Source organism: Bremia lactucae, linkage group LG12, assembly GCF_004359215.1.
Source record: "Bremia lactucae strain SF5 linkage group LG12, whole genome shotgun sequence".
Taxonomy (NCBI): Eukaryota; Oomycota; class Peronosporomycetes; order Peronosporales; family Peronosporaceae; genus Bremia; species Bremia lactucae.
The window spans coordinates 3,269,297-3,286,622 of record NC_090621.1 but is presented as its reverse complement, the minus strand read 5'-3'; the positions used below and the strand labels follow the sequence as shown (position 1 = coordinate 3,286,622).

Sequence of the window (17,326 nt, the reverse complement as noted above, 5' to 3'; positions counted from 1 at the left end):
TGTGGGAGTGTCAGCTTTTATGCTGCGTAAAAAGTCTTGAATTTCACAGCAAATTCTTACTGTGGCCATCCGTAGTAGAATAGCTGGCTGTCGACATATCGACATGGCTGCCTAGCAGCTTTACGAGCTGTCATTAAAGGTAGCTGTGACCAAGGTTCGTAAATAGCTGCCCGACAGTTCCCGGGAATACGGGTGATTCCGAGTTCGTCCTGGTCTAAATATTAAGACCGAAATGCTGTCATATTTTGATGAGCAGCTTCGCTAGCGTCCGTTCGTGTGGACCAGTCCATAGACTTCGGTCCTCGTCTCTGTCACTCTGCACAGGATACAGACCAAACTGATGTAAGTTCTATAAGACAAGTTCTTGAAGCTTTAGGAATTCTGGTACGCTGCCACGAATGCCAGATTTGACTAATTTGGTTTTCTGCTGAACAATTACAATTCAATTTGCATCCTTTTGAAACTGGACCACAAAGTATACGATCTAGACGAGCCAGAAACCGCGGCAATGAAGGAAAAAGGCGGGAAGACCGCTGTGATACAAGCCGGCCCGCAAGGCGTGGAGACAACCCGACAAACATTAATGACAGTTGATGTTGATGGCGAAATCGACATGAGTATACCTCACCCGGTTTTATTAGGTGTTTTAACACCAAGTTACAACGCCTATGACCAAGCGTTGCTGGTGTCGTGGGGGCGACAACGCCGCTAGTATGAAGCCAAGATTCGCAACCGACGCGCCGTCATGGGGGAGCAGTACGACCACGTTGTCACCTCCATCCGTAACTCGATGTCCTCGATCACTTGGCTAGTTTTGTCTTGAAGAAGCAGGCGGACTCGGTGGTAGATGAAGACCTTAACTTGACGATCATGCGGCAATAATCGTCACTTCAAAATCGTCACATTCCTGATATAGACCGACTTTTCCGCGACCACATCAAGATAGACTAGAGAATGAAGATACTGATGCGCGAGTTTTGAGCGATTTGTGCTCTTCGATAAAATTATCGAGGACCGCGGATTACATCGTAATTTGGAAAGTGGCCGAGCCGATGAGAGCACGTACGCAGAGCGTTTGCAAAAACGGTGCAAGATGCTGCTACAGTACATTGCGCTCAAGATGCTACGGCTAGAAATTGATCGCGTGATCATTGCGAAACCTGCGTTGAAAATAGATGACATAGCGCTGTATGAAGCTCTGATAGAGCGTGCCAGCGAGCAGCATTATCACATGCTCGCGCAGGAGCTTAAGAAGGGGGGACATGACGCGTGATCAGGTAAAGACCAGCAGTACTGGTCAGAAGGCAGCCCATAAAATGGCACCTCAAGCCAGCCAGCAGCAAAAGTCTATACCAAGGTTCTCGCTCAAGAACGTGAAGAGGGAGGGGGAAGTCTCGTCCACCGCCGTGCGACGGCTGCCTCGTATGCAATGGAGCTCATCTAGTAAAACAGGCCCAATAACTAGTGAATTTGACAAGGAAATTACTTTCAAGCGAATAAACGACGTAAAAACCAACAATGGAGGGAAAGCTGTCCGGTCGTTAGAAACGCTCTGATCAATGTGAAGTAGATATGCAGCTTCAAACAACAGCTGGTCCTGTTCATGTACAACAGGTTCAGTGTATGATTATTGATGGAGTTGCAGACGAGTTTCTTTTTTGAAACATGACTATATATTCACTTGGAAACAATGTAGACCAACTATTGGAGCAACTTGCTCCGAGGGTTGGACCTGGCGACGATGGTGATGATGTACCTGATAATGACATTGTCGGAAGGACAAAAGTGAATGAGATCATAGAATATTTGGAGTCAAGGCTAGCAGTTGCCGACAAATCCTGATTTCCCCGAAATCTGATAAAGGGCACTGCGCAAAGATACCTTGCACAGCATAGATCTGTGGCGAATTAAGCTTGGACCCGATCCATCAACAAAGATCAAGCCATTGCGAGTAATTCTAGTGTAGAATGCTGTCCCATATCGCACTGAATCTCGACAATACTCCCCAGTGAAAGTGAAATTCCTCGTTGACGACTGTAAGCGGCTGGAGGAGTTTAATTTGGTATTTGGCAACAACCAGAGTCGTTGGGCGTGTGCGGCGGTTCCAGTTAGATAGAAAGAAATTGTTGAAGAGTATCGCTGCACGAATGATTAACGCCCAACCAATAAACGCGCGATTCCAATTCCTGGCGCGACGCCCAACCTGATGGTCATAATTACGAAGGTCCGTGGTGCTCAGTTTGTTGCAAAGTTTGACCTATTCAATTTTTTTGGCAACTTTTACTGCATGCGGACGCAAATTTTCAGTTTTGTTACGAATGACACTGTGTACACGCCCACGCGAGTTCTTCAAGGTATTACGAATTCTCCCATTCTTTTTCAGAATCAGATGCAAGAAGTATTTCGGGACGTGTTGTTCACAAATGTATTGATCTGGATTGACGGTATCATTGTTTTTGCGAAGACAGCGGAGTAATTTAAAGCCGTCCCGCGTAAATTTTTCTCGCGGTTACATGATTATGATTTAAACTTGAACGCGCGGAAGAGCTGCGTGGTAGAGGCGCATCATTGACGGGAAAGGGGTCCAACACGATCACCAGCGTGTTTCTGCGCTCTGTTCTCTACCGCTACCAGTACTGCTGCAGATTGTCGAAGTTCTTGCGCGCAGCTCAAGAGGCAATTATCAAATTTGCTAGCATGCAGCACCGATGCAATTGAAATTGGAGACAGGTTTTGATGGTCATAGTCGGAAGCAACGCTATGCTGAAGGGCTTACCCTGACTTCGACGTTTGAAGAGTAGCAACAGTGCAGTAAATTTCCGGAACAGTGTGGTAAATTCGGCGGAGCTAATTTCTAATCTGATACGACGACAGTATGCTTGACGTCGAACGACAGTTACCGAGGCTGGTCTCTCATTGTATTTCAAGTCAGTGAGTGTGATGATGTGAAGAGTTTAACGGATCAAAAACATAAGCTACGTCTATGCAAAGGAGGTATGCTTAAATGAGCTCATCGTAGTCAATTGTTTCAACGCTCGTAGAGCGAACATCGTAAGCGCGTGCAAGCAACGAAATCTGTATTTTGGCTTTTTATTCATGGAAGATTCTTACGTAAGTACACGCTACCTGCTCGTCCTCAGTTAAGAGCTAGCTCATTCTGCGAATTGATGCCGTGTGATTCCCCAACAAGCTCCGTAACTACAATAGCTGTCCCCGACTGAGCAAAACGATTTGGCCTGCCGTCCATGTGGCTTTCCGACATTGGCAGCCATTATAAGAATTCGTCAATATAGAATCTGAGAACCCATATGAAGGTGCTACACACGTTTATGCCCGTGTATACACCTTGGGTAAACGGAACAGTCGAGCGTTTAAACTGCGACATACTCCAGGTCATGCGATTACTACTCCTCGAGAACCAGCTTGACACCCAAAGCTGGGAGTGTCTAATCCCTCTTAAACAAGCCAACCTAAACCAATCACCAGTTAAATCACTAGATGGGAGAGCACTCATTAAGTTGTTCACCGGCTTGCAAGTATCGACCCCGCTGGATACGGCGCTGCTACCGCGAAATGTGAAGATGAAAGAAAAGCTCATGCATATTGATCTAGCTGCAGTCGATGAGGAGTTAAAGGCTCCACGAGAGGTAGGGCTTAATGCATGAAGAAGCAGCCGACTGCAACAAGATAACACTGATCAACAAAAATGGCGAAAAAGGGCACACTTGAAAGCTTCAGCGCTGAAGATTTTGTGATGTGGTCTCGAGTCGATGAGCGTCTTCGTGAAAACAAGTTAATGGTGCGCTGGTTCAGGCCGTACATAGTGACCGAGGCACGCGATTACTCATTTATGATCGAACATCTCATTACAGGCGACTAATTCGAAGTCCACGTCTCAAGACTCAAATTTTTTTACAACGCCAGCATGTACGTCACCGCTGAAATTTTAGAGCTCACAGGCAAGCAAGGCATTGCTTTGGAGTTAAGCGGATCCAGGACCACCGATACAACACGCTAACCAAACATTAAGAATTTCTCGTTTCGTGGCGTGGGCTCGTAGGACCGATAGAAATCCAGCCCGGCACCCAATATTACTTGGCCGACACGTTATGTAGAACAAAAGTGCATACACGACCATGCAAGTGGCGCTGTGTTAGTAGCTGAGTCGCCAAGCCAGTGATAAGTATCTTCGAGCTAAAATAGAAATGTTCGTCATCACTACATATTTGAGTCCTGAGAGACGAAACGCCGAATTCAAATTTTCTTCAGAATTTTGTTGTTTGAACCAATCTTGTGTCGCTGCAATATCTCGCTTCCCCCGAAGTCGGAGCTATTGTCAGTGTGCTGAGCTCTGTAAGATATTAACCTCACAAAAGACGTATACTTTTCGTTGCCGCTGACGTTGCAGCGCTATTCCATGTCTTATTTCTGGCAAGCAAGATACCGAAGACTCGTAGGAACGGCTTACAAGTATTATACGCGACGTATTTGTACTTGTTAAGGAATGAAACAACAAAAAGACGATTATCTGTGAGCTTAATTAATCGATATTAGAATCACGATTACTTACATGTTAAAGAGCGACAGATCCTGGGGAAGCAGTGTGGACCCGTCGATAGACTTCGGTTATCGTTGTTGTAACTATGCATAGGATACAGACCAAACTGATGTAAGTTCTATTATTAGACAAGTTCTAGAAGCTTTAGGAATTCTAATACGCTGCCTCGAAAGTCAGACTTGACCAACTTAACTCTCTGCTAAAACAATCACAATTCAATTTGCATTTTTTTCTTAACTAGACCACAGTTCGGCGATAAACATGACCTCTCGTTCAACCCGGTCGAGATTGCCACATATGAATGATCTTTCTATAAAAAAAACTTTGTTTTAACATGTAAATGGAGCTTGGTGAAGCCTCCAAGTTTAATTTTACGTCGAAAGTCAATTCCTATTTGAAGGATAGAAGCCATATTCGTCCTCATTCCTAATCAAATTGATCGAAGCGATGCGCCGAATCATTTTTAAGCCTTCATGTCCGTCGTAAAACAAATTATGGGAAGTCGTTCGCAAGCACGAATGTACTAGCGCACGAGCTGATACTGGCGGGGCCAGACCCGACCGATAAACGTCATGGTTGGCAACAATTCGTACGGTTTACCACGGCTGGCTGCCACTATCGCTACACACCCAATGTCGTATCGAAATTAGATAAGTAATATTTCTGAAAGCCGATATTGGCTTTAAGTCTCAACGATACTCACTTGTCATTCGTAACATACTGGCAATACTTAATAATCGGCCAAGTTCCCATCAAAACTCACACAATCAATTTTTAGCCGAACAAATGTTATCATTACAGCCAATGAAAACGCTGGTGTTGGTATAATTATTTCTACTGTTGTTAACCTGCTATCCTAAATAACTCAAAATCCATGTTATTTAATTCTTTCTGTGTGGATCAATCATGTAAAGTACTTTGGTCAAATTTCTAGTTCGCAAGCAGAAGGGATGCATGCAACATAAGAAAACAGTGGTTATAAATCAAGGGACTTGCTTTCTGGTTACAACAGGATTGAGATTTCTTGTGTAGAGTAGCTCAACAAAATTCCAATTACCAATGATATTCAATCCACGCAAGATTTAAAATCCAATGTGGCATGCAGTCCAAAGATTTCGGACTGCATGCCACATTGGATATAGCCGCAACAGTATCAAATAGTCCGCAACAGCAACAATAGCAGATAAACAGGATCACTTGTGCCAGTGTCCATCAGAAGACCCTGAGTGTAACGGGCGGATGTTGCCTTATGTTACACAAATCCGTTCTGTAGTGTGAGCTTAACGTGATGCTCAACTACTTCATGTGATGTACTTAGACCTGTGGTTCACCTACTGACCCACCCTTGTGTATGTGACGCACATAGGCTCACATTGGAAGGGATGACGGCTACCGTCATCCGTAATCCGAGGTATTCAGAATAATACGCTCGCAATGCAGGGTGCACATCTTCGAAGGTGGCATGAATATATTCGATAACGTATATTTAATTTAATTACATATAAATCAGTCTTAAAACTACTTTCTAGAATTACCGCTTCATGATGAAACTTGTACTAAGGTAATTAGCTCGTTGGGTGAGGTCGCGTAGGCGCCCACCAACTACTTCACTGCACGTGAGAGAAGACGGCCAAGCCGCTTCGTCCCTGTGCTTGAAGGTGTATGCTCATGTAGTGCGTTGCAGCTTTAAAGCGCCCACCTACACTGGGCATACCATCTGGGCATTTTTTATGAGCCAGTTCTACACGACACACCACTTGCAAAAGAAGTACCTCCAGGCAGAAAGCCGAATTCGGATATCTAATCCACGAATTTCGTCGCCTTCCCAGTAAAGCAACAGGAAACTCTGTACTGACGACATTTTTGGCTATAAATGGATGGGGTGAATTTAGGAAAGCGACTAAGCTTAGGAATTTACTTTGTTGAAAGGAGTATTCATCCTTCTTCACGCAATGCGAACACACATCCGCCCGCAATGCTTACAAAGAGAAAGATAACAGTTACTATGCAGCCGGAGCACTTCTAAAAAGTCACTTTCGATTAGACGAAAGACAGAACCCGATGTATTGGTACGGGGCTTTGTCAAAATTTGTGGGACTTTAGTCAATTTCTCGGATAGACAACTCGGGGAGAAAACCTATGCGTCAGACCAATAATTCACTTATTAATGCAATAATTCTATTGTCCTTCACACGGTATCATAAATTTTCCATTCAATTCAATCCTATAATGTGTACCTTTTAAATTCGAAAACTAATAATCTTTTATGTTAAATACCATTGGTCCCAAAAAAAATCTTCCCTCCGTGATATTCATTGGAATTCGTAACCAAGGGTCCGACTAAAAACAATGCTACGAAGCCTACTGGCAGTGGCGCTATATCTGACTACTGTCAACGCTCTCTTCGCCGATCAGGCAGGTGAGTTTGACTGGAAGTTTGAAAATATAGGACGCGTCCAATTCGTGGCGTTCGAAGACTCCGTGAGCCGTGAGCCAAATTCGGTCGTACCCAAAAATACTTCCCGCGCCCTATACGTGGCATCAGACGAGCGATCGCGAGCGCTAGCACGTCTCGACTCGATAACAGGCGAAATCCAGTGGCGCCGCGTATTTGTTAAAGGTACGGACGCATCGCCATAGTATAAAACAATTATTTTTTTGATGGGGGATATGACTACGTAGGGGATGCCATAAACGCCATTCAGTTGACAAGTGATGGGTTACTCTCTGTATCGGGGTACGCCAAATTCGAATAATATTCCAATAAAAAGGAGTATTGTGTCTTAACTCGTTATATAATGATATTAGAGCTGGACGCCATGTGCGCCTTTGGGACCTGTTAACGGGCGTTTTGCTCTGGGACGACGTCACTACAATAGGCCCAGCTCCACTTAATGCTTTCTTTGGCGGACTCATTGCTATTAATAAGAGTCTCTCGGTCGTGCTCACGTCGTCAAGTGTAGCCATGATCCGTTTCAAGGACGGGAATGTAATAAAGCAAGTATTACCTGAAGATTTTACTGCAGCTGTAGTGGCAGCAAATACGCTGTCGTATCAAGCAAAATCCGACAATACAGCGCTCTATTTAATGGCAGGAAGTCGCCACGTATTGGAGTATGAATTGCCTTCTTTAAAGCTAATCAATCGCTCGACTCTACCAAACAATGAAAAAACTCAAAAACCGACAAGTGTCGTACTTCGTCGTGATACTGAAATTGGCCAAGCAGTCGCAATAACGCTCACGACAGACGAGCTACAATTGCAAAGCCTTGAAAATGCTGAGGTGTTGTCGATTATTGCGCTCCATTCACTTCCATTAAATTATGACAAGGTCGTGGCAATTGACAATAATATTGTGCATACATTGGTGCTGTTGCTATTTTCTGGCAAGCGTGCGATTTTGAAAATTACCAGTAATTTAACCGTCAAAGTAGCTGCGATTGTCACGGCAACGACAGGAGTTTTAACCGAGTCGATGATCGAGGACAGTGTACTCTTTCACGCGGCAGTAAAAGATACCGGAAAAGCAATACAAATCACGTCGTATAGTCTCGACCAGAGCCCTGCTTCTATCTCGTATGAGACGCAGTTCGACATGACGGTATACGGTGGCAAGATTGCACATGCATTTGTCAATTGTCCAACTACAACGAGAGACTCAACTTTAATGTGTCAAGCTTTATTAGTGCTTAAGGACGATGCGCTCGTAATGACATCAAACGACGTCATGAATCAGCCAAGTGGTCAAATCCACTGGCTACGTGAAGAAGCTTTGGCCAATATTAAAAGCGTGCGCTGGATTACGCCCGCTGAAATGGCGATTGAGAAACACGCATTGAAACGCATTCCTTCGTTTATCCAAGAGCTCGCACTTGAATATAAACGGCTTGAAGAGATTGTCGAGAGAATGAGTACAATGTCGTGGACGCTGTTTCATGAAAGTTCTCGTCAGCGGGGCGTCGATCGGTCGCGTGCAGCACGCAAGGAGCCACGACATGCTCATTTGTTTGGGTTTTCCAAGTATATTGTCGTATTGACCGACAGTGGCAAGTTGTTTGCGCTTCGTGCGGAAGCAAGTACGATTGCCTGGTCGGTTTTTGTTGGCCCGGAAGTCCAGCTCTTTGTGACGCGAGATCATCCAGCTCTTGGTACTGGTGCCGAGTTGTTGCTTGTTTCAAACACTACAAAAAAGCTCGTGTGGTTAAACGGAGACGATGGCCATCAAGTGGAGGCTACCGAAGCCAATACGTCAAGTGAAGCATCCTGGGTCGTGCTATTGCCCAAGCGAAAGCACTTGACAACAGATAAAGAGCCCACAGCTCGTCGTACAGTTGCTGTCATTGGAGCGGAATCGCTCAAGATAGCGCTTTATCCCAAAGAGACGGCAGCCTTGGCGCATTTACAAGTCAAAAACTTTTATTTCTACCGCTACGACGCGTCATTGAATGCACTACGTGGGTACTATCTTAAGCACGACGGTCTTGAACCACTCGGTAATTATCGTGCTTGTGAATCATGGTCCATTGTGTTGCCTCGAGAGCAGCAAGTGATTGCAACGTCGCGTCACCACGATCACTCGGTTGTGGACTCGGCGGTGACCATTACAGGTGATGACTCGCTCTTGATCAAGTACTTGAATCCAAATCTATTTGCCATCGCAACGCTTACAACGCAAGTGTCATTACATGACAAAGATGCGACTACAGTCCTTTACGTGTACTTAATCGATGCCGTGGCAGGACGAATACTCCATCGTGTACGCCATCTTGATGTCGACAGTCCAGTTCGCATGGTCCAGAGTGAAAATTGGCTCGTATATTCCTACTGGAATGTACTCACAAAACGGACCGAGATGGTGTCGCTAGCACTCTTTGATGGGGCTATCGGAATGCACTCGTTAAATCCATGGAAACGTCCGTCTTGGACACCTTCACGATCATCGTTTGATGCCACCGCTCCGTTTGTGCTTCAAAAGAGTTTTATCTACCCCACAAAGATCACGGTAAGTCACGAGCTTTGATAACAAAAGGCGTTAAGAAGTTGTGTGACTGATACAAAACGTTAATGCGCTCTAGTCGTTGGACGTCACCGTGACAGCGCATGGAATCACACCACCGACTTTGTTGGTTGGCATGGAGACGGGTCAAATTTACAAGCTCGCGCGTAACTTTATTGATCCACGCCAACCGGAGAAGCCGTTGACGCCCGAAGAGCAAGCGGAAGGATTACTCCTGTACTCCCCTTTACTGCCCGTATACAGCCATCCTCAAGCCATGCTCACGTATAACGAAACAATCGAGAATCTAAAAGCCATGAGCACCACACCAACGGAACTCGAGTCCACGACGCTTGTCTTTGCTTATGGTCTCGACATGTTTTACGTCCGTATGACTCCCGCCAAGTCTTTTGATCTACTCCCATCGGACTTTAATCACGAGATGTTACTTTTACTCTGTTTCACATTCCTCGTCGTGACATTCGGCACCAAGACACTGGCGCAGCGCAAAGCTTTACAAACAGCGTGGAAGTAACGACACGATCGTAATAGCTCATTAAACAAGAAGTTTTTACTTTAATCATTAGTCTTCACTCTCTCGTCTTCCTACTGCTGCATGTACCTTTAAACCTCGCGCTAATGTCCACTTGCCACGTTAAAGGACCAATGAGTCGGACGTCGGCCATCAAGACGTAACTTTCGATCTGCGCGTTGAAGCACTTCGAGCTTCACTTTCCACTCTTGCGATTCGTCCAAGTCACCAACAGCGAGCGAGTGTAAATCCTCCCGAAAACGCGAGTCGGATGGCAACATCTTGTCTTCTGGGTACGGCACCATGTACCCACTCGGGTACTTGTGCATACTCCAGTACGTCTGGTTGCCAAAAACAAGGTCACGGAGCCACGAGCCAGAGACGTCCCCAAGCTCGCGCGGAGGCGACACGGACGTATCAAGAATCACTCCACGCAATGAATCCGTCGGTGTCTTGGAGCTTGAAAACATGCCTCCCATTCCAGACTTGGCATCGGGATTCAAACGTAACTCGCACTGCAAATGATTCGTCTTGTCTTCAAACAACATTGTGCCCAAAATGTCAACAGTCCGATCGCCCCATAAGAGCCCGCCTATTTGCAAGTACGGCAGATTGTATTCAATTGTCGTGCCTTGAAGCAACTCGGTGTCCGGGAACGTCACACGTACAGGTCCCTTGTTGGTATTGAGCATGGCATTTGACTTGACACTCATGCTTGCGTGCCAGAGGACAAATCCCGCAATTGTGTACTTGTCTCCTGTGAATTGAAAGTTACTAATTGGAGGATGATGGCTCGTGTGTTCACAACTCACGTCCGTGCCGTCATTAAGCGTCGATTGAAACGTTTCGCCTACGATCGGATTAAAAGGCTTGAGCTGGCCAATACTGTGGTGTAACCCCGCTACAGCAAACGTCAGGACGTACTTGAAACGCTCAAGCACATTGTCTTGAGTCGCTGCTACATTCAAAAATGTGGGCGCGTATAGCATCAAGTCACAGATACGTTCTAAATTCGTTCGCGGTTCAAAAATTCGCACTGGAAGCGACAAACTCACGGCGGATTTGCCCTCTAAAATCTTGGCTCCTGCCGATTTAATCACGTCTTTAACCACACCGCCCTGTTTCTTTGCAATTTCTTTATCAATGAGCTTTAAACCACCACTTGGCAACGGCATCATCCCGCGCATGTACGTTTTCGGATGAAACAAAGCCGACGATTGTCCATCTGCCAAATCACCAAGACCATCATTGCCTTTACACGCGTCTTCGTACCCACTACTTTGACTATTAAAATCTCCTTCGTCGTCGAGATTTCCACCAAAACCAAGCTCCGAACCACTTAAATGCGCTTGATTCACATATTCACTCAAGACCGACACACACTCCAAGCGAGCAAGCAAAAAGCTCGCTCGCGTTGCTGGTCCAATCCATCCCTTCATATCTAGATTGGTAATGTACGTCACGAGCGTGGAACATCCAGAATCGACTGGTTCGAGAAGCCATCCACTGAGTCCAATATGAGCTCGCACCGTACCAGGAACGTCACTTTGAAGCTCACTCACGACCGATTTCTCCAAGACAAGCACAATTGATTGTCCCATTTCAACCATCGACTTGTCGTCGCTTAAAGTCTGTGAATCCACCACTGCCCTTTCACGAACGTGACGTAAAAGCACTAAATCACGAGGATACGTCAATGCACTGTAATCCAATCCGCTACTAATAACACTAATCACAGCAGCATACAGCATTGCCGTCACAAGCGCTTCCCACGTTGGCGATCGGGAAAACACTGCAATCCAGAACATACCAAACGCCGCAGCGAAATGAGGAGCAACGATTGGTTTGGTACACTGAATGGGCTGAAAATTTCCACTTGAAACATACACGAGGTCCGTCGCGTCATCAAATGTCGCCAGGTGCGTTGAGAATGGAAAATGCACGTCCCATTCGGCTCGACGCGCGTGATCAGTGAGTAAAATCGCCATTACTTCCGTCGATACGGGTACGACAACACGTGCCCGTGCATACTGCGTATTTGTGATTAAATCCGTTCCAAGACTGCGTAAGACACCATGCAGTGCTTGGATGGGTCGAAACACCACATGTGTCCGAGTTGTGGAGTGTCCATGGCTTCCAAAAAGCGCTTCGAGCTTTTCTAAGCCATTGGAGAGCTCGTTTTCGAGCGTAATGGTCGTTGGAATACGCTGTGTTTTCGTACGAGGATGTGAACGAGGATACAAAGGCTGAATGGCTGGTCGAGTCGATGGATTCACGGAAGGAGTGGACGTTTGTGGTGCTGGTTTTGGCTCGTTAATTGAGGTCGGATAACTCGTGCCAACCGATAAACTTGATTTGAGTATTGCGGATCGAGGCTGTGATGGCTTGGTTACGACGCGATTGTCTTCGTCATCGGATGATAAAGGATTGAGAGTCCGTTGTGGTCTTTTCGACGACACGGACGCGTCAGGAGTGTCGGTATTAACACGAGCGACGGCTGTACAAAGGACCTCGAGCCACTGGGTTACGACCATGCCTTCTTCGGCTGAGAGACAGTAGACAATACTCGTTGCTGGATCCGTGAGATAGATGCGAGGAGAGTTCCATGTCTCGCTTAAACCACCGTCCTGGACGGTACATCCTTCCAAGGGAATCACGGCATTTGGACGTCGATCTTTCTTGGAAATATAGTACGAAAGGGTCCGACCATCACAGACAAACCAGCGGCGTTTCCAGCCCTTAAGGCGCTGACCTTTCTTTTGTAAAAAACCTTCTTTCATATAGCGTGGATCGTAGTCGGCCATGGCCTCAATTGGTACTCGTTCGGGCCACTAGGAGATACAATGGTTACAATGAGGTTGCTATTTTTACGAGTTATAGAAGGAAAAAGGAATACCCACGTACATCGTTACTAACGAGGTCCGTAAAGCGCTGTTGCGCGTCTTGAAGGGCCTGCATCGCACGATCTCGCTTACGGTTACGAGCAGCTGCCCTTGCGTCGCCGTGCGCGCTGCTGTGAAAATGGCTACGCTTTTGCTTCGTGGTAAGCTTCTGCGCCCAAAAGGAAGCTACGAGCCGAGGAGCGAGATCACGAGAAGCTGTGGGAACGTGAAGTCAGCACGAATGTGTCCGATCGAAAGTGTCTCGAAGTAGCTTTAATGTCTCGATAAAGGCCCTTTACGATTGGACAATGTAAGATAACCTTTGGATCGACTTGTGTTCACAATTGTGCGAAAGTTATGTGAGAAACCCCAATTTTACAAAAGCACTGTTTATAGAAGCTGTCAAGAGCTCCATCTGTTAGAAGCCTCATCACGAGCTGTTTAAGCGTTGCAAACGCTCAAGAGCCAATTCCATAGATCTATTGTTCGTTCCAAAGACGATGAGCTTTGCAACGTATCAGGTAGGTCGTTCAAGAGTTTTCGGCCGTGCGCTGTTGGGCTCAAAACGAGCACATGTAGACGCCGGACTCGAAAAAGGAGGAATTTCAAAAGTATCTCGAAAAAAGCGGCGTTGTGCATGCGCTCACGAAAGCGCTAGCTGAGCTCTATGAAGAATCCGACAAATCAATTAATGCAGTGGAGTATGTTAAGCGCTCTCTGGGCGCGTCAACCGATAGCGACATCGACGCGCTCCGAGCCGAGAACGAGGAGCTCAAGAAAACGAATGCAGAGCTTCTCCAAAGCATCGACGAGCTTCACAAACGCGTACTGTAGACAAGCATCGTATGAGTGATTTTATTCGTTTAATGCTTGGATGGTACCTGTGTGTATAGCTTACGACCGAGGACAAAGAGGACGACGCATGAAAGACGCAAAGCTTAAGACTTAGGAATTTGGAGCGATTGCGAAACGATTCAATATTATTCAGGCCTCCTTGATTGCATAATAAATTGTCTTCACTCTGATAACCAGTTCTACAAACTTACGCACATTGGGCTAGGAGCTCTGTTATGTTGTTTTGGACCGATTGTTTCTGACGAGTAAGGTAATTCTTGCGAGCTCCGAGGGACGAGACTTGGTCGTTTACGAACGAATCTTCGTTTTTGATAGCGGCCACATTTTCCTTGCAGGTTGTTTGCAAGAACATTTTCCCAATACTGCGGTATGTTTTCGTTTCCTTGGGTAGCTCGACAATTTCTCGTTCCACGAGTGCTAGACGCTTTTTTTGACGACTGTAGACTGCCAGCTTGGCATCGATCTGCTCGATTTCGCGCTGAAGTGTTTGAAATTGCGGTTGTAACTCTTGCAACTCTTTTGCAATGTGTCCAGGTACTTGAAGACCTCCCTTTTGAGTCAAGGTTGTACTCTTTGATACTTCTTGGTTCAGCTGACGCAGCAGCTTCTTGATCCCGGGGATCTTGTCTGGGTCCGTGGCCGTCTTTTGAGCCATCTCGAGTGTTTCAATGGCCTCAGTATGGCGACCCAATTGCTGCTGTGCATTCGCCAAGCGGTGATATCCCTTGGCGAACGTCGGATTTCGCCTCACACACTCTTTGGCATCTTTCTCCGCCAATTCCCACTTGCCGATAGCACCATAAGTTGCACTACGATTTGAATAGTAGATAAAGTTGCCCGAATCGAGACGAATGGCCTAATAAAATTCTTGCGTAAATTGCAGGATCCTTTGACACGGTAAGTTATTTATCGCACCTCCGAGTAATGCTCAATGGCTTTCTCGAAATTTTTTTCATTAAATTCTGCGTTGCCAAGTCTGTGCAATCAAGCAAAGCAATACATAGAAATCCTTTGTTTATTCATGAGATAAATAAAAGCGCACTCACGCCTTTTGCGCCTCAGCTTCGTCGTGTGCGGAGCTCATTGCCACGGATGTTTGGTGATCTCAACGTTATTTTACTTTGGTGCATATCAGCCAATAAGACCGAGGTTTTTCTTTTTTTTGACTTGACGAAATTCACTTTTCTTTGGCCAATCAGAGCTTTCGATGGTGTCATCTGTAGAATTTTGGCTACCACAGAAATGTTAGTATCACAACGTACGAATTTATGGTACAGGACCTTATAAGTTGCGTCGCTACTGCTAATTTAAAGCTCGGTTCTTGTCTTCATGGTATCTACAGATGCTTTAAAAGCTCTGCAGAAATTAACAGACCATTCTAACGGGTGGCTTTATCGTAAATTTTATTAGCATAGAGAATTTTGTGTTTTATTTTCGCCTTTAACCCGCATTACGCTGATATATATTGTCCTCTAACCACTTTTTCCAGTAAGAGCAGTCGAGGAAGACACAATGCTTTAATGCGAGAAACTCGTGAATGACGCACCTCACTTGAATAAAATCCGTACTTACGTGACGACTGTTATGACGCTAATCTGTCACTGTGATCTTGACTTTAATCATCTTGTTTATAGCATCGTAAAGAACTTTCTCCTAATGAAAATTTGATCACGGAAATAAATAGCGAGGTCGACAACTTCTTCACACCTCATTATTACATTTGAAAGCAGTGTTCAATTTCGTCCAAAAGATTTGAAAACCCCGGTATGGCTCAAAGTTAATTAAAAATTATCTTACGTATTTGAAGTCAACACATACGCCAACCGCGTAGACAAAACATAAGGTTCAATAAAGCAAAGCTCAGAAAAAAGTTGATTTAAGCAAATCCTAAAATTTATGTTCAATCATGGTATCGGCAGGAAACACATATTTTGTGTTATTTCGGATAATGGCTTCATAAAAATTCATGCTCCAGTAGCTGCGTCACTATTACAGATGACGTAAGGATTTTATCATTCTAATCAAACGATAAAGCTGGAATCGACGCTGCTGCTCCCAGGGCTCGGTTAGCAGAAATGAATCAGACGTTTCATCCAAGTTACTTCCGCATGAAAATGCTTTTGGCTTCGACGACGGCGGTATTTTGAATATGTTTATGAAGTAAGTATTGACCATAATTATTTCTTTTCGTTGATTACTCTGTGAAATTGAATATATGTCTGTGAATACGCTTGTGATGCTATGTCGTGCAAAATATAGAGCACCTGTTGTAATCCAATTCTTCTCTGTAATATAATGGTCTTGAATTTTGCTTGAATTCATTTAATCGACGCACACTAGGTACTTAAAAAGTGCTGAGAGTCCGGGTAATGTCTGTAACTCAAAGGGTTCTGCAGTAGAGCTGATAAGACACATAATGATCGCCTATGCTAAGTTTTGTTTATAGCTAAACAGTGGGACGACTTCCGCCCATCTCGCTCTCGAATAAAATTACGAGTTGTCACAGTGGAACTTGCTTTTTAGTTTATATTTGAAACTAAAAAGCAAGTCCCAAAAGAGCGCGTAGCATCAAGGTCGGCTACGCCATCATTTTTTTACTTCGCTTTGTATCGACTCAACAAATCTTTTTATATTTTAAAGCTGGTCTATTTTCTATTTCGGAGGGCATAACAACAACTGTCATTCATACCGTCGGTAGTTGCTACCTTTAATTCACTCAATACAAGCTTAGCCATTAAAATTTGTCAAGTGCATCAAGCATCTTTCCGATTGATTTGCACAAAAGACGCCATTTAATGCTTGGGTGCATTAAGGTACTGCTGGGGCGCAAATTGTCCAGGGGCGTACTGCTGCGGTGGATACTGGTAATATTCTCCGATAGGCGGTCCATACGCCTGTGAAGGTGGAGCGTAGCCCGGGTGACCGGGTGGTAATCCATATTCTGGATACTGTTGCACAACCACGGGCTGTACGTAAACGGGCTGCTGTTGATTGTGGCAATTGTCCGTATAGCGGCCGTTGCGGCGGCGGTTCTTGCCCGAGTCCGTAGCTGAGGCACAGCAGGCACCACATAACGCGCCACACAAACAGCACTCGAGAACATCACACCCGTCGTCCATATAGCCTTTTACTTGTATCGGGTCGCGGAAAATAGCAAATGATGGGGACACGAAACTTGACCATGAGACGATTTATGACAGCTGACCAATAAGAAGTTACAAATATCCAGCAGAATTTGTATTATGTAAATATAAGATAATGCCTACCATATGGTGGGCCTACACATGTGTGTGAGATGGTCAAGTATGGGTGGGCCACAAAAAAACAATTTTTCAGGGCAACTTTAGCCCGTTACACCAATTTGTGATGCGTACGGAGTTTTTTTGCACCAAACGACACGGAAATTTCAATTCCTCTCTTTCTTTTTAACTTACTCGAAGAGTCTTGTAATTCAGGATCATTTTTTGTAAGGTTGATGACGGAACACTCGTAGTGAGTGTTGC

General features: G+C 45.2%; 9 protein-coding genes across 9 annotated transcripts; 6 read left to right on the top strand and 3 right to left on the bottom strand.

Moving 5' to 3' along the window:
* Positions 1 to 508: 508 nt before the first annotated feature.
* On the top strand, positions 509 to 712 carry CCR75_003508 (uncharacterized protein; the record flags this gene model as incomplete). Its single annotated transcript, XM_067961602.1, has 1 exon — positions 509 to 712. One exon carries the CDS (start codon positions 509 to 511, stop codon positions 710 to 712), a length of 204 nt encoding a protein of 67 aa, XP_067820639.1.
* Positions 713 to 745: 33 nt separating this feature from the next.
* Positions 746 to 1,273, top strand: CCR75_003509 (uncharacterized protein; the record flags this gene model as incomplete). Its single annotated transcript, XM_067961603.1, has 2 exons — positions 746 to 816; positions 976 to 1,273. The coding sequence occupies 2 exons, from the start codon at positions 746 to 748 to the stop codon at positions 1,271 to 1,273; spliced, it is 369 nt and encodes a 122-aa protein (XP_067820638.1).
* A 43-nt stretch (positions 1,274 to 1,316) lies between these two features.
* Positions 1,317 to 1,662, top strand: CCR75_003510 (uncharacterized protein; the record flags this gene model as incomplete). Its single annotated transcript, XM_067961604.1, is given in 2 exon segments — positions 1,317 to 1,532; positions 1,546 to 1,662. 2 exon segments carry the CDS (start codon positions 1,317 to 1,319, stop codon positions 1,660 to 1,662), a joined length of 333 nt encoding a protein of 110 aa, XP_067820599.1.
* A 3-nt stretch (positions 1,663 to 1,665) lies between these two features.
* Positions 1,666 to 2,207, top strand: CCR75_003511 (uncharacterized protein; the record flags this gene model as incomplete). The annotated part of the gene is given in 4 exon segments (XM_067961605.1): positions 1,666 to 1,811; positions 1,864 to 1,951; positions 1,967 to 2,107; positions 2,133 to 2,207. 4 exon segments carry the CDS (start codon positions 1,666 to 1,668, stop codon positions 2,205 to 2,207), a joined length of 450 nt encoding a protein of 149 aa, XP_067820600.1.
* A 1,101-nt stretch (positions 2,208 to 3,308) lies between these two features.
* On the top strand, positions 3,309 to 3,665 carry CCR75_003512 (uncharacterized protein; the record flags this gene model as incomplete). The annotated part of the gene is made up of 1 exon (XM_067961606.1): positions 3,309 to 3,665. The coding sequence occupies one exon, from the start codon at positions 3,309 to 3,311 to the stop codon at positions 3,663 to 3,665; it is 357 nt and encodes a 118-aa protein (XP_067820698.1).
* A 3,178-nt stretch (positions 3,666 to 6,843) lies between these two features.
* On the top strand, positions 6,844 to 10,134 carry CCR75_003513 (uncharacterized protein). The gene is made up of 4 exons (XM_067961607.1): positions 6,844 to 7,178; positions 7,241 to 7,295; positions 7,367 to 9,560; positions 9,634 to 10,134. Exons 1-4 carry the CDS (start codon positions 6,908 to 6,910, stop codon positions 10,087 to 10,089), a joined length of 2,976 nt encoding a protein of 991 aa, XP_067820601.1. The 5' UTR covers positions 6,844 to 6,907; the 3' UTR covers positions 10,090 to 10,134.
* Positions 10,101 to 13,205, bottom strand: CCR75_003514 (uncharacterized protein). The gene is made up of 2 exons (XM_067961608.1): positions 12,991 to 13,205; positions 10,101 to 12,917 (listed from the first exon to the last, which is right to left on the bottom strand). The coding sequence occupies exons 1-2, from the start codon at positions 13,042 to 13,044 to the stop codon at positions 10,191 to 10,193; spliced, it is 2,781 nt and encodes a 926-aa protein (XP_067820846.1). The 5' UTR covers positions 13,045 to 13,205; the 3' UTR covers positions 10,101 to 10,190.
* Positions 13,206 to 13,694: 489 nt separating this feature from the next.
* On the bottom strand, positions 13,695 to 14,907 carry CCR75_003515 (uncharacterized protein; the record flags this gene model as incomplete). Its single annotated transcript, XM_067961609.1, is given in 5 exon segments — positions 13,695 to 13,796; positions 13,867 to 14,002; positions 14,015 to 14,679; positions 14,739 to 14,799; positions 14,870 to 14,907. 5 exon segments carry the CDS (start codon positions 14,905 to 14,907, stop codon positions 13,695 to 13,697), a joined length of 1,002 nt encoding a protein of 333 aa, XP_067820847.1.
* Positions 14,908 to 16,615: 1,708 nt separating this feature from the next.
* Positions 16,616 to 16,942, bottom strand: CCR75_003516 (uncharacterized protein; the record flags this gene model as incomplete). The annotated part of the gene is made up of 1 exon (XM_067961610.1): positions 16,616 to 16,942. One exon carries the CDS (start codon positions 16,940 to 16,942, stop codon positions 16,616 to 16,618), a length of 327 nt encoding a protein of 108 aa, XP_067820598.1.
* Positions 16,943 to 17,326: the final 384 nt, after the last annotated feature.

Coding starts and splice junctions, on each gene's coding strand:
- CCR75_003513 (XM_067961607.1), top strand. CDS start 6,908: ATGCTACGAAGCCTACTGGCAGTGGCGCTATATCTGACTACTGTCAAC. Junction 7,179..7,240: donor GCGCCGCGTATTTGTTAAAG/GTACGGACGCAT, acceptor ATGACTACGTAG/GGGATGCCATAAACGCCATT. Junction 7,296..7,366: donor GGGTTACTCTCTGTATCGGG/GTACGCCAAATT, acceptor TAATGATATTAG/AGCTGGACGCCATGTGCGCC.
- CCR75_003514 (XM_067961608.1), bottom strand. CDS start 13,044: ATGCAGGCCCTTCAAGACGCGCAACAGCGCTTTACGGACCTCGTTAGT. Junction 12,918..12,990: donor CGGACCTCGTTAGTAACGAT/GTACGTGGGTAT, acceptor TGTATCTCCTAG/TGGCCCGAACGAGTACCAAT.